This window comes from Chinchilla lanigera, unplaced genomic scaffold (assembly GCF_000276665.1).
Source record: "Chinchilla lanigera isolate Chin_1 unplaced genomic scaffold, ChiLan1.0 scaffold00040, whole genome shotgun sequence".
Classification (NCBI taxonomy): domain Eukaryota; kingdom Metazoa; phylum Chordata; class Mammalia; order Rodentia; family Chinchillidae; genus Chinchilla; species Chinchilla lanigera.
Genome location: NW_004955441.1, coordinates 10,448,047 through 10,467,752, shown reverse-complemented (window position 1 = coordinate 10,467,752; position 19,706 = coordinate 10,448,047). Strand labels below are relative to the sequence as shown.

At 52.4% G+C, this 19,706-nt stretch overlaps 1 protein-coding gene and 1 long non-coding RNA gene across 2 annotated transcripts in view; both read left to right on the top strand.

Moving 5' to 3' along the window:
* The window catches only part of Zfp36l2 (ZFP36 ring finger protein-like 2), a gene marked incomplete in the record, with an annotated part of 2,278 nt that extends 2,133 nt beyond the window's left edge, over positions 1–145 (top strand). The window contains 1 exon segment of the mRNA XM_005391049.2: positions 1–145. Coding sequence (XP_005391106.2) covers positions 1–113 — 113 coding nt within the window.
* A 4,154-nt stretch (positions 146–4,299) lies between these two features.
* On the top strand, positions 4,300–16,093 carry LOC106149254. Its single transcript, XR_001235303.1, has 2 exons — positions 4,300–4,423; positions 15,850–16,093. It is a non-coding gene; the product is annotated as an uncharacterized LOC106149254 (long non-coding RNA).
* Positions 16,094–19,706: the final 3,613 nt, after the last annotated feature.

Sequence of the window (19,706 nt, the reverse complement as noted above, 5' to 3'; positions counted from 1 at the left end):
GCTACCTGAGCGGCTCGCTGAGCTCCGGCAGCCTCAGCGGCTCCGAGTCCCCCAGCCTGGACCCCGGCCGCCGCCTGCCCATCTTCAGCCGCCTGTCGGTCTCCGACGACTGAGGCGCGGGGGCGCCCGCGAGGACGGGCGAGGGCGAGGGCGCGCTCCCGCCGCGGCGGGCTTCCGGTGGGGAGCCCGCGCCGGAGCCCCCGCCGCCGAGCACTTGGACTCGAACTCCGTGCCGGGAGGGGCCCCGCCCCTTCCTCTTTCGGTTTTCTCTTGGTTTTTATTATTTTTTTTATTATTATTATTACCAATTTTCATTCTTGTTGAGCAAAACAAAAAAAAAAGCCAACGAACTTTTCGTACTGATGAACAAAATATTCACAACAGGGCAGTTGTGATGCGAATAGAACAAAAAGGAAAAAAACCAAACACTTCAACTTTTTTAGGTTTCCTGAGGAGTTTGGGACTCCAGGAAAAATCAGCCCAGCACCAGCAGCTACAGCCACCATTCCATCTCTACACTTGAAGCAGCGTTAGTTACAGTCCAGATGTGAGCGCTCGCATCTCGGAGTTCCTAATGATGTGTCTCATCCCGGTGTAAACAAACCAGCCAGCCCCCACCTTGCCGAACTGTAAGCTTTTAGAACGCAATATTCCGCCAAGAATATGCCTTGATGGTAGCGGGCCTCCGCCCTTAGGTTTGTTTTGTTTTTTTAACCAAGTCCTCTGTCTGGGGAAAAAACCCATTCATTCCAAAGTCTCGTACTGGTTACTGGTTGCATTACTACCACTTAGTGGATGTTTAGTTTAAAACCATGTTGCCTGCTCTGGAAGCCTTGGGCAGAGCTTAGTTTGTAATTGTTGGGAAATAACTGCTGAATTTTTAGCTGTTTTTGAGTTGATTTCGCACCACTGCACCACAACTCAATATGAGAAAACTATTTAACTTATTTATTATCTTGTGAAAAGTATACATTTGAAATTTTTGTTCATACTGTATTTATCGAGTATGATGAAAAGCAATAGATATATATTCTTTTATTATGTTAAATTATGATTGCCATTATTAATCGGCAAAATGTGGAGTGTATGTTCTTTTCACAGTAATATATGCCTTTTGTAACTTCACTTGGTTATTTTATTGTAAATGAGTAAAAATCTTAATTTAAGAGATTGTATGTAATATTTATTTCATTAATTTCTTTCCTTGTTTACGTAAATTGCGAAAGATTTCATGGTTTCTTTACAGAAATCTATCTCGATGCTGTGGAAATAGTTTGACAGATATCTGAGTTTTCTTAGAATGTATAATGGTTGTAGCCCATCCACCTTTAGGGGAAAAAAAAAAAAGACCACATTGCAATCAGGTTGACATGTGGCATATTTTGCTAATTCCAACCTTATAGACTAGCAAAACAATGTTTGCTGATTCCACCAGCTCTACTGTGACATACTCTTAAGTATAAAGACATGTAGCAATAAATAATGGGGGGGTAGTCTCACAGTGCCTTTAAAGGGCCCAAACTTGCCTTAATCTTCCTCAACCAAATAAGTATTTTATTAGTGCTTGAGAGAATTTGAATGTAGGATGGGTTCAACTGCACAAAAGGAAAAGATTTTTACCACTTTTTTATAGCTATAAAGTGAAGAGGCCACCTCTTAGTGCTGAAATGGTATATAGTACACGAATATGCCTTGTTTAATTACCGAACATGCTAAAACTTGTACTATTCTTTTTTTCCCGTGTAGAAAGGCAGGAATGTCTTGAGCTTTCCTGGACAGCAGATGAATGAGCAGTAGCTTAGTTTGTAGGTACAGTTGGAGCACTATGTATGTATTCTCTGGACTACTTTGACAGAAGTAGGTTTTTGAATGTAACAAGATAAGTCAACTTGAGTTGTAATATATTTGGGGAATCAGTTCACTACAAATTGTGACTGTAAACATTGTACTGTAAATGTTTTGTAGTTTTCCCCCAATAAAACTTTGGGAAGAAAAAAAAAAGGTGAGAGTGGCTTTTTTTTTTTTTTTTTTCAATCGAAATGTCTAGGCTTCCAGCTGCCTGAGGCCTTGGCGAGGCGGGGAATGGACGCCTTACCTGTATGCACTTGACGGCAGGTACTCAGCTGAGAAAAGGGCTTCTCGGGACTGGGAAGGGCATTAGCTGTTCCCTTTGGTAATAAGATGCGTCCCAGGGTTGGCGGCTGGCGGGAGACCTCTAGGGGTGTGGCCAGCCTGTGAGTCACCCAGCGGGTCACGTGGCCGCGGTGGCAGCTGAAAGTCCGATTTTTTTTCCTCTGGGCTGCTGCCTGCAGGGCCCCGGGAGTGCTGAGCTGGAAGTGGAGGTCTGGGGCCCCCGGCCGTGGCTTTTGCGTGGACTTTGGAAAGCCAGGCTGTGTCCTTGTTCGGAGAGGAAGGGAGGGAAGATTAGGCAGGTTAAATTTCTATCTGGGTGATGTTTGTTTACACAGACAGCTTCCTCTGGGGATGAGCACACACCAGTTATTTATGCAAAAGGAATTACTGTCTAGGCTTCAGAGGCCAGAAAGCAAATTCAACCCATCATGCCCCCGAAAAGTATAGATTGGCCTGCTGGTTCTCCAAACAGTCGGACAAGCTCACTACGGTGACTCTGCTGTTTTCCTTCTCACTCTAAAAACAAAATCTGGTTCATAAATCAAGGCATGTTTCCTTCATTCCCCGCCCCCGCGCGCATACAATTGAGGCGCTCTTTCCAAAGGAGGTGAGCGATTTAGCAATAGTTTGCTTTCTTATCGACAACAGCTGGGCTCTATCAGCCAATCCTCGGGTGCCCTCTCGAGGGCCCTGCCTTAGCCAGGGTCTCCTGTGACTCAGCTGAGCCGGGCGGGTGGGGAGGGCTGGTGGCCGCGGCGGGCCTGGGCAGCTGTTTCGCGTTAGCGGTGATGGCGCTGGTGCTCACTGGAGCGTTTTGGGGCTTGGCGCACCCTGCCAAAGGGGCTGGGGAGTGGTTCCAAAGTTTTCCCAGATGCTGGGCCTCTGGGGCGGGGGGAGGGGAAGGGGAGCCCGAGGCCAAGGGGGGCCGGGGCTGGGTGAAGACCCCGCAGGCTCCCTGGCCTCTCCACCATAAAGAATGTGCAAAGGGGCGGGAGGGGGGGTGACCGTCTAAAGCACGGTGCTATTTAGGCCAAGCTGCATTTCAAAGGCCTTGTTTCCACTTCGTCCCCAAACTTATTTTTCTAAACAAGTACTCTTGATCAGCCGGAATGTTAGACTTCTTTATATGGGGTAAGCCACATTCATTTTTTAAAAAAATTGCTCCGAGAACCCAACTGCTTGGATCTAAAGGGTGTGTTTGAGACTCAGTGGAGCGTGGAAAGCTAGGGGGACCATTCAGAAATTTCCTCCCACCGCACATCAATGGAGGCGACCAGGTCATTGTGCTTCTGTGTCGGCGGGAGTGAACGGCAAACACAGCCCGCGGTACTGGGTCACCCTTTGGACAGTTTTCTTGCAAAAATCAAGAAATAGAAATAAAACTTGCAAGGAAGGGTTCCCATCATGGGCTAGGCCGTGAAACCAAAACTCACTGACTCCAAGACTAAGTCCAGAAGCAACTGTTGCCGGCACTGGGGTTGGAACCCAGGGCCTTGGCAGTGAGCTACACACCCAGCCCTTTTTTAATTTTTTATTTTGAGACCGGATCTATCAAAGTCACAGAATTGCCCAGACTGGATTCAGACTCGCAATTCTCCTGCCTCAGCCTGCCACAACAACCGCCAATTCAAGAAGCAATTCTTCCACAGTCAGCTGTGAAAAGGACCCCAGAACAACGTAACCTGGGTTAGAGGGTCTCCCCAGTGGATTTCTACGGCCTGTGTAAAGGCCAAGGTGTTTTTCTCAGCAGCCCCCAGTCAGTGTGCATCACCTTCTAACTTATTTCAGAGAAAGAATGTGTGAATGTCTCTTGCTACTAGGCCAAGGCCCTGCACTGGCCCATGGGGACAGATGAAGGATTGTGAGCCCTGCAGCAGCTCAGGACCCGGATGACAAAGGCAGGCCTGCAGGGCCCTGCTGCGGGAAAGACAAGCAGGTGCTGCTCTTGGCTGCCAGGGCTGTCCCAGCACTAGGACGCTCACTGTTAAAATCCACCTGGGGTCTCAGAAAATCCGCCGGGGGTGGACGTGTACAGGGAGGAAGCCCATTGAACCTCGGAAGGGACATGTCCCCAGGTACCCGCTATCCTCCGGTTTTGCTTGTGGTGATAAACAAGGGCAGATGTGACTCTTACCCAGCTTTCTTGAAACCGGAAGTTGGGTCCCTGCATCTCTGCATGCCCTGAGAGCTGGTCAGGCTCAGCCCCCAGCAGAGACTCACAGCCCCTTCGCTTGCTGCTGCCTCCTTTCACTGCACCTTACCATTTCTTGTCCACTCCTCCAGGGAACAGGTAGGCAGTTCCAGCCTGGTGCTGCTGGCAAGGGCAGGGAGGGGCAGAGGGGCCAGGAGCAAGAAGTCACTGGCCCCTCCTCGCACCGCTTCTGACAGCAGGCTGGACTTGAAAGCACGTGTGTGTATGTGTGTGTGTGTGTGTGTGTGTGAGAGAGAGAGAGAGAGAGAGAGAGAGAAAGAGCGCGTGTGCACAGAGGGAGGTCCATGGGGCGCTGGGGTGGGAGGGTAATTTGTGTGTGTGTCTCTGTCCTCGTCGGCCTGTGTGGATGTGCAGACGTTGGCGGGTGTGGGTCTGTGTGCAGCCGTCCGGGGCTGTGTTCCGGCAGATGGGGTATCTGAGGCTGAGGGCTGAGGGCTGCCGGGCCTGCGAGTGTGCGTGTCTGTGTGGGAGTGTCTGTTGCTGTGTGGGGGGGGGGGGTGCGCAGGCTTGTGTGAGTGTGCGTGTGAGTGCTGGTGCAGGTTGGGTGTGCCCGAGTGCGGCTGCCGTGGTGGGGGTGGGGTGGGCCTGGCTAGGGGCTGCAGTTAGGGCGGTGTGTTTGGGGCAGGAGTGTGTGTGTGTGTGTGTGTGTGTGTGTGTGTGTGAGGCTGGTATTACCCACACCTACAGAGGAAAAGCAGTCCTTAGCGGGCCTCCTTCAAGTTTGAAAACTGCTTTCAAAACCCGGAAATGACTGCCAGGCTGCCACCCACTTCCTGCTGCGCGGTGGCAGGGCAGGGCAGGGCTGGGCGGCGGGGCGGCCAGACCCCAGGCCCGCGGGGACCCCGCACTCACCTTCATTGCAGGACACACCTGCCAAGGACAGGCCTCTTGCGGCACTCGGTCCGCGGGGACATTTTTAGAAACCATTCCTTGGGGGCGGGGGCGGGGCTCTTTTATTTTCATATGGGCAGAAATAGCCTGAGCCGATAGGAGCTCTGTGCCCACAGAGGCAGCTCTGAAATAGAGGGAAAGATATTCAGGACCGAGACAGACAAGAAAACTCCTGAGCTTGCTGAAACCAAGTTTAAAATATTTCTCTAAAAATAAGCTTTGTTTTCCTTGTGGATTCCTCTGGCAGTCAGGCTCTCGTGCCAGGGTGCTTAGCTGGCCTGGGAAGCCAGACAGAATTTTTTAAAAAGCGAGTGTTTCCCAGCTGTGGCCTTGGAAAGTTCTCTGTTTTCCATTTATTAAACTCCTACTTTCCGGCTAATTAAAATTATTTTCAAATAAAACCCCATGGTCCGGCAGTATTTGATGAAACACAGAATTCCTGGTGACCCCTCCACAGGAGGATGGGCCAGCTGGGGGCAGCCTGCGTCCCCTCCGCTGGGCTCCGTGCTGGTGCTGCGGGGAGGGGAACCCGGCCCTTTGCAGTGAAGGCCCGGGGCTTTGGCTCCCTAAACATCACCACCGCCTCCCCTGGAGGCTGCTGTACGGGCCTGCCTGCCGCCTCTCAGCTCTGCCGCTCTTGTTCCCCTACACCCCTGTCCCAGTACTGGGAATTGAGCTCAGGCCTTTTCACTGAAGTACAACCCCAGTTTTTTTTTTTTTTTTTAAACTGAGCCTTGCTAAATTGCCCAGACTGGACTCAAACTTGGAATCCTCCTGCCTCAGCTTCCCAGACTGCTGGAGTTACTATATAGGTATGCACTAGCACGCCCAGCCTCTGCGTCCCTTGAGTACAGGCAGCAGAGTGACAGGAAACCACTGTCCTACACACACAAACACACACACACATGCATGCACTCACAACCTGAGCAGAGGAGCTGCACTTCCGGGGACAGGAGCTTGGACCTGGCAGCGTGTGTGAGCGTGTGATGCTTTCCTAGGCGGTGTCTCTCCCGACCTGGCTACTCCTGAAGCTCCCACTCAGCCAGGCCAAGGTGCAGGGACTTTGCGGAGCACCTCCGGGATGCCCATACTGAAGGAGCTGCATGGGACGTGACAAGCATCAAAGCCTCGCCTTAACGCAGACGCAGCCAGCTCTGCTGGAGGCCGGGGCCTTGTGCTTGTCTCCAGGACGATCCCACTCAGCGAATAGGGCTGCTGGCTGGGACCTGGTTGGTAAAAGGCTGCACGGGAGTAAGAAGTGAGCCGACAGATGTCCTCCCTGTGTCCGTGGAGGGTACATATGTTTTCAAGGCTCCTCCAGGCCGTGGCATGAACCGGCCCTTCCTTGCTCTGTGTGTCTGAGCACCCGTCCTACAGACGCCGAGCGATTACTCTCCACTCACCAGAAGACCTGGGGGCCTCCCCCTTTGGGCCGTCACTGAGTAGGGCTGCTGCGACCATCCATGTCTACATTTTTGCGAACACATTTTCAATTCTTTGGGGGATAAACCTAGGAGTAGAAGTGCTAGGCCAAGCTGGGTGTAGTGGCCCACACCTGTAATCCCAGCACTTGGGAAGCGGAGGCAGGAGGATTGTCGTGAGTTCAACTACATAGTGAGAACATGTCTCAGAAAAAACCAAAAAAGTACTAGGCTATGCAGAAGCTTGTATTAGTATGTATGTATGTATTGTGTATTTTTGGTGGCACTTAGGATCAAACAAGGACCTCGAACATATTAAACAAGTGCTCTATCCCTGAGCTACACTCCAAACCCCAGGTCAATTTTATGAGGAACTGCTATTTTCAAAGCGATGTGTTGAAAAAAAAAAAAGCGATGCGTTGGTTTTTATAATTGCTTTGTTAGAATTTATCTCCCCTCCTCAACCTGCATCATGTTCCATGACGTCTCATAAAAAATTTAAAACCAGGTATAGTGAGTGGCACATTCCTGTAATCCAGCACTCTGGGAGGCTGAAGCAGGAGGATCGAAAGCCTAACCTGGACAACTGAGTGCCTTCTTAGTGAGAATCCATCTCCAAATAAAACAGAGCTGGGGATATAGCTTGGCGTGAAAGCCCTGAGTTTAATCCCCAGGACCAACAAAAAAAAACAAAAAACAACTTGTACATTTCTTCACAATAGCCAAAAAGTAGAAGCAACTCAAATGTCCACTGACAGGAATGAGTGAAGAAAATGTGGAACGTCTGTACAGGAGAATATTCTCCACAGAGTGAGGGGGAACCTACCGGCGCTGCACCGTGGGTGCACTTCAAAACAGGTCGCCAAGTAAAGAAGCTGGACTCAAAAGACCACGTGCTGTGTGACTGCATTTAATGAACTGCCCAAAATGTGCAAACGCACAAAGACCAGAGTAGGGTAGTGGTTGCCAGGGGCTGGAGGATGGGAAAAGTGGGGAACGACTGCTGATAGATGCAGGGTTTCTTTTAGAGTTGAGGAAAGTGTTCTGGGATTAGAGGGTGATGGTTTTATCACTGTATCTGTACTGAAGTTAATACATCTGCATACTTTTATATCAGGAAGTTGATGGTATAGGAATTCCATCTCCTTTACTTCACGAAGTGTACACACAAGCTAACAGGCAGGCTGTCAGAAAAGCCCCTGAGGAAAGGCAGAAGGCCAGTGGAAGAGCTTTCTAGGTGAAAGGAGCAGCTTGTGCAAAGGCCCTGTGGTGGTGGAAGGGGCTTAGCTCTCAAAAGCTCTCTTGCTTCCCCCCAGGTCCCCACCAATGCCCCTATTAGAACATCATATATTTTGGCCCATGATTTCTATGCTTTTTTTTTATATTATCATTTAAACGTTTCTATATGTTTCAGTTTAACGCTTTAACTCTTTCAATTAAAATATTGCCCTTGGACTGGGGATATAGCTCAGTGGCATAAGCTCCTGCCTGGCAAACACAAGGTCCTAAGTTTGATTCCCAGTACCACAAATAAAATAAAATAAAATAAAATATTGCCCTCAAGGGCCAGGGATGTAGCTCAGTGGCACAAGTACCTGCCTGGTAAGTGCAAGGTCCTGAGTTCAATTCCCAGTACCCAAAAAACTAAAAACAAAATATTGCCTTCCTGACACCAGGTGTGGTTGCATGTACCTGTAGTCCCAGGTACTCTGGAGGCTGAGGCAGGAGGATCATCTGAGCTCAGAAGTTCGAGGCCAGCCTGCGCAACATACAGAGGCCCCATCTTTAAAAAAAATGGCCTCAAACTACCACCCCCAAATGTTCTTAGAAGAGGGACTCCTTTAGACCCTCACCCCAGAGCCCAGGTCTTCACAGTGGAAAGAGCTACAACTCCGAAGTTGCATGAAGGATGGGCACCACACACTGCCAGCCCCTCCCTGGGCGACTCCCTCAGTTTCTCCGTTTGAAATCCGTCCACTGTTGTCATGCAGATTAGGCAAAATAAAACGCGCCCAGCGCCTTGCAGGCACCTGAGGGAGGTCTGCGGCCAGCGAGAATCAGCTGCTGCCGCTCCTCCTCCTGTTGGCTTCATCCAGGCCGGGGAATCCGGACAGCCTCAGAAATCCTGAGAGCTCCTGCGATCGCTGAAGCTTTCCTTGCGTATACTGAATCTTCCTAACAGCACAAGTCGGGGCCCTGGTCCTGTCCCCATTTCAGAGACGAGGAAACAGAGTTCCCAGTAGTTTTATGCCTGAGGCAGGCCATTGCCAACCGGCTGCAGCTGCAGCGGAACCCAGAGGCATCTGAGCTTCCGCTCCTGCACTCACTGCAGGCTGCCTTTCTGACTCTCCCACCAGCCCGGTGCCACCCGGGCCGGAAAGCCTGGGTCCTCCAAGAAGCCTCCCAGGATGCTGTCCCGAGGTAGACTCTGTCCCACCTCCTCTGTGCCTTTATGTATGTATTTGGTTTTTTGAGACAAGGTCTTGCTATGTAGTCCAAGCTGGACTGGAACTCACTATGTATTGCAGGTTGGCTTTGAAGTCATGGCAGTCCTCCTGCCTCAGCCTCCTGAGTGCTGGGATGACAGGCGTGCACCACCACAGCTGGCTCTTCTGTGCTTTTAAAACAGTTCAAGTCACTCTTCCGCACACAGTCCTCACTGGGAATTGAATCAACATCTTAACAAGGCCTGCAAAGCCTCCCCACAAAGCCTCGCTTTCTGAATTAGTTCTCACCCAGCTCCACTGACTTCCTAGTTAGTCTTCAGTCATGCTGGGCTTGCTCTCTGTCTCAGGACCTTTGCACTTGCTGCTATTCTTGCAGTTCCTCCGACTTGCTACTGACTGCTGCCTTTCCAAGGGGCTGCCCTGGCCACCCTTGGTGTAGTAAGAGGCCTGTCTGGTATTCCTTGCCTTTTATCCTGCTTTATTTTTTTCTCTAGAATTTCTTAGACTCTGACATTTCAGATGCTTTTGTTTCTGGGTGTATTGTCCTGCCACAGCCCAACGTTTTAAGCTGCATGGGGGGCAGGCAGGAGGGAGATAACCGGGACCAAGTTTTAAAATGATTTCTTGGTTGGTTGTGCAGAGACTGACTGAGGGGAAAATAATTCCTTATGAAAAGAATCTTGTGGGGCACCCCACTTTCTGGGCCCCCTTCTGTCCCTCTCACACAGGAGCTTTTCTTTTCCCTCAATAAATTCTTCCTACTCTTAAAAAACAAAGAAGAATTTTGTTGGGGGCGAGGGGTTACTGGGGACTAAGTCCAGGGCCTTCACACTGAGCGACACCCCCAAACCTTTTGGGCGGTGCTGAGACGGAGTCTTGCTGCGTAGTTCAGGCTGGCCTCGAACTCATGGCAGTGCTCCTGCCTCGGTGCCCAAGCGCTGGGATTATAGGCATGCACCCCACACCTGGCTCCCAGACCATTTTATTTTTTTATTTTGAGACAGGGTCTCACTAAGTCATCCAGTTCCCCAGGCTGGGCTTGAATTTACGATTGACTCTCCTGCATCTGCCTCCCCGAGTGCTGTGATTACAGGCGTGTGACACCACACCTGGCTTAGAAAGAACCTTCACACGTGTAAACGTCGTATTGTCTCCCTGGTGTGAGAAACTGAAGAGTAAATAAGGTCTAAAATGTACAGTAGATATTGTGAAATGCAAAGAAGTTGTTCTAAAGGAAGAAAGAACTAGGATGAGGGAAAGGAGAAAGGACAGGAGGCAGAAGGGAATAAAATGCAAGTCGGTTATACTGTCAGTGTCTCTCAGTTCCTCAGAAAGGAAGGTTTGTGGGAATAGCGATGGGAGAAATTTTTATGCCCATATCTTATACTCTGAGCAGCTACTTTAAAGATAATGACAGGGGCTGGGGATTTAGCTCAGCGGCACAGTGCCCGCCTGGCAAGCATGAGGTTGTGAGTTCGATTCCTGGCACTGAAACAACAACAACTAAAAAGGTAAAAATAACAACATGAAAAAAGAAGTAAAGATAACAACATGCATAAATAAAAAAAGATAACAACATGCAATGTATTAACTATTGTTATTCTATTATTTTGTCATGAAACTTTGTTTTACTTTTCCATCAAATAAAAAATAATAACATAGTAAAATCTATGTTTCTTTTTATATAGCCTCTTCCCACTTTCTGTATCCTGTGCCATGAGACCGTGGGAGTTAGTGTTTAGCAGGTAACATTTTTGGCAGGCTTTGTGCTGCTGAGCTGCATCCCTACCCCTAGCTGGTAACGTTTTGTATCAAGATGTTACTATATACGGATAACTCTGACTCTACAAGTAAAATTTTTCAAAATTCACTTTTGTATCACTTTAGTGAATGGCTACTACGAAGGTTTTGTTTTGCTCTGATATGTCGACTAAAATGTTGGCAGCTGATAACAAAAAAAAAAAGAATCTTTATACTAAAAAGGTTTAAAACCTCCGGCCTGGCCCTCTAGGAAGGAGTGTATTCCTCTTGTTCCCTAGATGAGAAAACTGTAGCTGGGTGAGTGTAGGGCTCCTGCTGTGGAGCTACCCCAGTGTCTGGGTTTCTCCAGGAGCTCAGGGGGCCCTCGAGCTTGCTGTCCCGAGTGCGGGCTGTGCCATCGGCCGCCGGTCAAGGGTAGGTGTCTGTGCTCCCCGGAGCAGCCCTGTCACAGCTTTACGGCTCGTCCTGAATGGCTGCTGGGTGTTCTGTCCACCGAGAGGCCACGGACGGGGTTTCCGCAGAGCTGGACAGGGAGGCTGGGCAGGTGCTGCCTCGGCTGGGGACCATGGCCCTGGGTTCAGATGTCACCTTGCTGCTGTTCCTTCCCTGAGAAGCCCCAAGCAAATCTCAGCCTCACTTGGATTCCTGTCGGAATGCAGATGGCAGTGTAGTTCCTATGGCACCAGGAGCCAAACAGGAGCCTGGTGTGAAGTGCCCAGGACCGTGCCTGGCTCAGGGCCCCACGCTGAGACCCTGTGCAGGCGGCGGGGCGGTGAGGACCAGGCCACCTGCGGTCCGGGCCAGCTCTGCCACCACCGCTGCGCAAGCCAGAGCCAGCTGCCCCTGCTCACGGAGCCTGGCTCCTGCACCTAGGCGTCCACCTGCTGCAGAAGGTTCTCAGGCCCAAGCAGTGAGAACAGGGCCGGCCTTAGACACAGCCATGAGGCAGTTTGTTATTAGCAGGTTTTCCCCACACCCTTTGAGTGGTGTTAGGAAAGTCCCATGCTCTGCTCCGCCAGAGCTCCTACATGGCTATTTAAGGGTTTTTCTGTTGCTTTTTCTTTTTTGTCTTTTTGAGCCAGGGTCTTGCTATGCAGTTCAGGCTGGCCTTGAGCTCACTTTGTAGCCCAGGCTGGTCTCAAACTCGCAGCGATTCTCCTGCCTCAGCCTCTCAAGTGCTGGGATTACAGGCATGTGCCACCATGCCCGGCTATTTAAGCTTAAATTTTTTGTTTTGTTTTTTTGGTTTTTTTGGTTGTTAAATTAATGAAAATTAATTCAACATATATTTTTTTTTTGGTACCGGGAATTGAACTCAGGACCTTGCACTTGCCAAGCAGGCAGTTGTGCTGCTGAGCTATATCCAGCCCTAAATGAATGAAAATTAAACAAAATTTAAAACCCACTTCAGTTTTGCGATGCTGGGGATGGACTTTGCATGTGCTAGGCAAACATCAGCCCTGAGCTACACTCCCAGCCCTTTCTTTAAAATGTTATTTTGAGACAGGGTCTCTCTACATAGCCAAGGCTGCCCTCAAGCTTCCAGTCCTTCTAACCAAGCCACCCAAGGTACTGGGATCACAGGCATGAGCCACTAAGCCTGGCTCATTATTTCCATTTCAATTCGTTCAATAGCCACAGGTAGCTGGGGGCCACTGCATTGAACAGTACAGACCATTGTTATTGCAGAATGTACTGTTGGACAGCGCTGTTGGTCTAGAATGTTCTAGAATGTTCTATTAAAATGCCAGCAGCAAGAAGGCTGCAGGCGTTGCTCGGTGGTACAGCACTTGTCTAGCATTGCAAGGCCTGGGTTCTATCCCCAACCCAGAAGAAAGAAAAGAAAAAATAAAACAATGCAAACAGCTGTGAAAAAGTAAGTCACCATCACTCAAGCCTTGAAGGCTTTTGCTTCCTGAAGCAAGCGCTGGGACACACTAGGATGACCTTGGTGGCCCATCCGCCCTCCAGGAGCCAGGAGGGTCCAAAATATTCCCAAGCCATAGCTTCAGCCTTTGGGCTGTTCATGCCAGTAGAGAGAAGAGAAGGACTGAATTCCACCTGGCACCCACTGTGTCCTCATCCTTGTGGCCCTGCCCGGCAATCCGGGGCCCACCTCCTCCAGGGGCCCCTCACACTGACCCTCCAGCTGCTCCCCAAAATGTGGCAGCACATCTACCCATCACCCACGCAGCAGCTGGTTTCCTCTGCCTTTCTTTTCCCTGCTTCCCTCATAGTTTACTGAGAACTAAAGACTCTGCTTTCTAGCCCTGTCGCCCTACTCTCTGTCGCCTCACTCTCTGTCCGTTCTCCCCTGCAGCTCAGGACCCCTCTTCTCGCCCGCACACCTGGTAAACCAGGAGCCCCCGGCTGGTCCTCCTCCAGCCACCTTCTTCTGAATCCAGCTTCTAAAACACTTAGGAGGAGGGCTGGGGGTTTAGCTCAGCGGCACAGTGCCTGCCCAGCAAGTGCAAGGTTGTGAGTTCAATTCCTGGTACCAGAAAAAAAACAAAAAAATAAAATCAAATGACTGGGGATATAGCTCAGTGCAAAGTCCCTGGGCTCAATCTCTATTCCAAAAAAAAAAGAAGAGGCTGAAACTCACAATACAGAGAAAACCAAGGACGGAGACACAGTGTGACCCCAGCTTGTCAGAGCTGAACCGTATCGAATGTGTGTGTACAAATGGAGCCACACCAAATCTCTGAACCCCTCCCACAGCGCCGCTACCAAATAGTCACCTTCGGGAAGTGGGACTGAAGAGGAAGTGCAGGGGCCTGTCCGAAGGGGCCTGCTGGAATTCTCTGACCGCCTCTGGTTATTCACAGAGAGCAGGCCTGGGTTTCGAGCAAGGGAAAACCGCAGGAGGCCCCACCTGCACAGAAATAACACCTTCTCCCGGGGGTGGCCTCATGGCCCTGCAGTCCTTGCAGAGTTTGGGGGACTTTGGGTGAGTGTCTCCTGTCTCACCTTCATTTCCCTCACGGGTCATATGGGAGAAAGCACAGCCCGTGTCACAGTGAGGCTGGCTTTGTGTGTGACATTACTGAGACCCTGTCAGGATCCAAGATGGCAGCTTTCCTGCTTAAAGGGGAGATGGCCAATGACAAGATTTGGGCCCCCGCCAGGGTGCGCAGGAGAGGGGCACAAGGGCCAGCTCTGAGGGCCGATGCCTCGAGCTGAATGCTGAGAAGTGAGACAGGAGGGGCACGGCGTGCACTGCAGGCAAAGCCCTGGGCTGTGACAGTGGCAAGAAGCAAGGGACCAGCCAGACGTGGTGGCACACACCTGTAATCCCAGCACTCAGGAGGCTGAGGCAGGAGGATTGTTGCAGGGTCGAGACCAGCCTGGGCTACAAAGCGAGCTCAAGGCCAGCCTGAACTGCATAGGGAGACCCTGTCTCAAAAAGACAAAAAAAAAAAAAAAAAAAAAGAAGCAAAGGACCATCAGCAGGGCAGGGGCCTTGCACACTGCCTGAGCCTCCAAGGCAGCTGGATAGGCCTGCATTTGAGCCACAGTGACAGAATCCTACCTAACGTCCTAGGGGCATGGCCTCCTAAGTGGTTTTTTGTTTGTTTGTTTGTTTGTTTGTTTGTTTTTTCTGGTACCAGAAATCGAACTCACGACCTTGCGCTTGCCAGGCAGGCACTGTACCGCTGAGCTAAATCCCCAGCACCCCCTCCAGTCCTTTTATTTTTATTTTCAGACAGGGTCTCCTAAGTGGCTAAGTTGCCCAGGCTAGGCTCAAACTTGTGGGTCTTCCTGCCTCAGCCTCCAGAAGTGCTGGGATGACAGGTGTACATATGGCACGGCCCCTTCTCTTACCAGCTGCTGCCCCATGTCCCCAGGCCTGGTGGTGAACACGAAAGCTCTGCACTATTCTGCTTTAACAAACAGTAAGGCAGGTATACGCCCGGGCCTCGGTGAGAATGTCAGCGCAGGGGTCCTGGGAGCAGTGCTGCTGGCTCTCAGGGCAGCTCGGGGGACATGCATTTAAAAGCATGTAATCTGCTGTCACAGGAACGCTCCACACCTCCCTCCACGTGCCTCGGAGGCCGTGTCCACACCCCATCCCCTGCTGCCAGACCTGAGCTCCTGGCGCCCACTCCCCGGGCTTCACCCAGCAGCCCGGTCCTGCTGTGTCCTCCTGTTCTGTTCTCAGCTCCTCCAGCCCTGTCCAGGCTTGTCTAAGGTCCGAGGCTGTCCACTGGGAGGCCGAGTGGGACTCAGGGCTCCCGGGACCCGAGGGGCAGGTATGGGAAGATGAACCCGCTGAATCCTGGGGGCCCCACTTGTGTGACCTCAGAAAACAGCAGCCCAGGGAAGGTGAGCACAAACTGTAGTGAGTGTGTGAATGTAAAAACCTTGTCACAGTACAGGGCATGGTACCCTAGAACGATGGGATAAATGTGTTTGGGTCAAGAAGTGTGTTTGGGGTATTTTGAGGGGGATTAATGCAAGGAATCTTTTTTAGTTTTAAAAGTAAAACTTTTTATGTTCTTTCTTTGGCTTTTTGAGACAGGGTCTAGCTATGTAGTTCAGGATGGCCTCAAACTCATGGTGATCCTCCTGCCTCAGCCTCCCTGGTGCTGAGATTACAGGCATGGGCCACCCTACCCAGCTTTCTAATGCATTTCAAAAATTTAAACATTTGCCATATTTCCTAATCATCCCACACTGATCAAACACTACAAATAGAAACGTGTCAGCTGGGTGTGGTGACTCACACCTGTAATCCCAGCACTCAGGAGGCTGAGGCAGGAGGATAGCTGCGAGTTCAAGACCAGCCTGGGCTACAAAGTGAGCTCAAGGCCAGCCTGAACTGCATAGCGAGACCCTGGCTCAAAAAGACAAAAAAAAAAAAAAGAAAGAAAGAAAGAAAGAAAGAAAGAAAGAAAGAAAGAAAGAAAGAAAGAAAGAAAGAAAGAAAGAAACATGTCAAATAGAAACGTGACAGTGCATCCTCCTCCACCTTATTCACCAGATCTGCAACTGGGCAACTTCTGGCTCCTCCATGACCATGAAAGGCAGCTGTTCTGAACCAATTCAGGACCTGAGAGCAGCCCCACCAGTGCAACTAGACACCCAGGAAAGAGGACATCCAGAGCTGCTTCAGAGTGTAGCAACAGTGGTGGGACAAGTGTGCTCGGAGCAAGGGGGCGGATTGTGAAGAAGGTTAATGCCAATGTGTCTTTTACTGAAATAAAATTTAAAGATGTCAACATTCACCGTATATGTTGACCACACCGTGTGCGTGTGCGTGTGCGTGTGCGTGTGTGTGTGTGTGCGCCCCCGTGGGCAGCTCCGTGTGAGTGTGTCATGGCATGGGGGTGTGTCTGTGCGTGACCTGCGCGGGGTGGTTGTGTCCGCTGCTGTGGAACGCAGGCGCTCCCCGGGGCCAGGAGACGGCAGCGGTGTAAAGGCGGAGCCTTGTTCTGTGCCTTTCTCCCAGGCCCCGGACGGCCCGGCTTTTCTGGTGTCCCCCCCCCTTCTCTCCGCCTGGGGCACTGGGACTGTGGCCAAGGTCCCAAGAGCTCCACAGCAAGACAACGTCCAAAACCCTCTGTTTTTGTTTGGTGTTTGTTTGGTGTTGGTTGTTTCACTTTTGAGACAGGGTCTTGCTAAATTGCCCAGGTTGGCTCTGAACTCGAAAGCCTTCTGCCTCAGCCTGCCGGACGCTGGGATCACAGGTGTGCACCACCACGCCCAGCTGTCCTAGGCACTTGCTTCTGGCCCAAGTTTTAGGACCAAAAGGAAGACCCCACCAGGTCTGCCCAGGCTTTCCTGGTCTGCTGGGGGCCACGCACCTCCCCGAAGTGCTGCAGACCACCTTCCTCTTTAAAGTCTTAGCGGGGGTGCTGGGGATTTAGCTCAGTGGCAGAGCGCCTGCCTGGCAAGCGCAAGGTTGTGAGTTCGATTCCTGATACTGGAAGAAAAACAAACAAACAAACAAAAAAAAAATAGCCGGGCAGGGTGGCGCACCCCTGTAATCCCAGCACTTGGGAGGCTGAGGCAGGAAGATCGTTGCAAGTTCGAGACCAGCCTGGGCTATAAAGTGAGCTCAAGTCCAGCTCTTTTTGAGACCCTGTCTCACAAAGACAAAAAAAAAAGTCTTAGGGGCTTCTGGCTTCCTGGGCCTCTGCCTGGTACCTGAACCCAGCACCCTTCGATGGACCAGCATGGCCCTCAGAGGTTTGCGGCGGCCTCAGACCCAGCTCTCTCTGTCCCTCTCTCCGGGCGCACCTCATCCCTGCATTGACCCAGGGCCTCCCTCAGGCTTCGCAGCCCTTCTGCCCCGCTAGCTCCCCGCCCCCCACGCCCGCCCTGGGCTCTGAACAGCGGCGTGCCTCTGGACACACAGCTGGACGTCTTGCCAAGCACAATGGTGCTGTGCCCGCGGGCTGTTCCTTTTAATAACAACACCGCCAACGCCCCCCTCCCGTCCCCCAGGGTCTTCTCCGAGGCTGTTATCTTCGAAGGACTCACACTGTACCCCTTCTCCCCACACCTCCAGGCTCGGGACGCTAGAGCCCCTTCCACCCCTAGCCCCACCCCTGCAACACGGGCCGCAGGATACTTGAGGGCTGCAGCTTCCCACGTGGTGGGTGGGTGGGTGGTGCCGGTTAGCTGTTGAGCTGCTGGTTGATTGGCTAACTGATTGAAGGGAATTGATGGGAATCGCTCCCTCAGAACAATGGAGGGGGTGCAGCTCAGTGGGAGAGTGTGCCCCACACCCTGGCGAGCAGGAAGCCCTCATTTCCATCCTCAGCGGTTACAAAACAAAACAATGGAGTGCCGCGCGGAGAGCGGGCTCTGCACGACGTTACGTAACACAGGCCGTGTGAGCCTCAGTTCCTTCTGTGCGCCATGGGAAACCCCGTGGCATCGTGCGCACCGTGAGGAGAGGACGGACGCCCACTGTGCTGCTGCGGGGTGCGCCGCTGTTCACTCCCCTTGCAGGGTCTGGCTGAGGCCCGCACTTCCCCCACTTTACATGCGAGGAAACTGAGGCCGGGAGAAATGGCTTTCCAATGATCCAGCATGGCCTGGGCTACAGCTACAAATGGCTAGTTCTTCGCCCAAAACCATCAACTCATCGGGCTGGCATTTTTCTCCAGGTCAGTGTGGACAGTGGCGGTGGAGTCAGTCGGAAGAGAGTATCTTTCTAGACTTTAAACAACTTTCTGAGCCAGGTGGGCTGGTAATCCCAGCACTCTGGGAGGCTGAGGCAGGGGGATTCCAAATTGGAGCCCAACCTGGGCAACTTAGCAAGACTGTCTCAAAATAAAAGCTAAAATACTGCTCAGTGTGAAGGCCCTGGGTTCACTCCCCAGTACTACACAAAACACAAAACCTGATCAGCACCGAGCACCCTCACCTCTGCCCCAGTGAGGGAAGGGCTCATACCGAGGGCTTCCAGGAAGAGGTGGCATCAGGGCGACCTTGTCCTCCACAGGAAGAGGACACTGTGCCACAGGCTTACAACGCGCGGCAGCAGTTTTGACCCGTGCTGGTTTTCCTCCGGCAGCTGGTCGGGGCCACCGGCCTGATTCTGTCCCCCACTCAGCCCAGCCTCAGCTCAGGCTGAGCCTGCTTAGCTCTCAGCGCGACCTGCCTGGCAGCCACCGGCGCTGGGCGGCCTGCTCCTCAGCAGCCCCCTCGCCTCCCCTGCACAGGGCTGTGGAGTCGCCCACGCCCCACCCCTCCGTCTCACCCGCCACTCTCGCTCCAGCCCCGGTGTCTCCGCGACACCCCGCCCCTCCATCCCTCTTACTTTCTTCCCACAGCACTGTCACCATCTGACACGCCGCGGAGGTGACATATCTGTCTTTATCGTCTGTCTCCCACTAAAATGTCACCTCCAGGGGCTGGGGCTCAGATCTGTGCTGCCTTGGTGTGTGTGTGGTGCTGGGGGCTGAGCCAGGGCCTTGCACGCGCTGGGCAAGCCTCTCCCTGGCCCTGAGCGGCACCCTGCCCTGCAAGTGCTGTGATCGGAGCCCGGCACACAGCAGGTGCTGAACAGATCCTTGAGGGATGGCTGCACTGGCTCACACGCACCGCACACTCTGGCCGGTGTCTTCCCTCCCCCGCCACTCCCCACCAGCAGCGCCCGTCCCATGCCCTGTCCGAGTGGTGCCCGTGTGTGGCAGGGCGTCTGGGGTAGCACCTGCCCGGTGCACATCTGCCTCTGGACCATGTAGACGGTGCCCCGCCCCAGAGCTGTCCCTGACTCCAGGCCCAGGCCAAGTCCAGAAGAGCAAGGTGTGCCCAGCGGGCCAGCTGTGGGGCAGTGGTCACCCACCAGCTTTGCCCAAGGACAAAAGCAGAGGCTTGTACGTTCCCCTTGGAAGCACAAGGGCCCTTTGCTCCAGGTTCACCTCCAGCCAGGCCTGGGCCAGGGGAACCAGAGAGGCCGCGCCCTGGGGTGAAGGTTCGAGGTCCCCTTGACCCTGGGGTCCTCACCGAGGGTGCTTGGGAGAAGTTGTCACGCAGCAGGCTGCGTTTCCGGTGTACAGAGGGAGAGAGAGGAAATGCGCTTCCCCGGCACAGAAACCCAGACCAGGGAGCGCTTGGGAGTGAAGAACAGAAAGCGCGAGAGTGACGCTGACTCAGCAGACAGCTGCGTCCCGGCTGAGGGCCAGGCCCGGGAGGCCCATAGAGCCAGGAGGAAGCATTCTGTCCATCCACTGAGGAGGCTCGGGGTCGTTGTCCCCCTGTCCCTTTGCCTCACGGCCTCGTGCTGCTTGGGGGTGGCACCTGAGGTGGACTGGTCCACAGCCTGTCGGGGGTGGCACCTGAGGTGGACTGGTCCACAGCCTGTCGGGGGTGGCACCTGAGGTG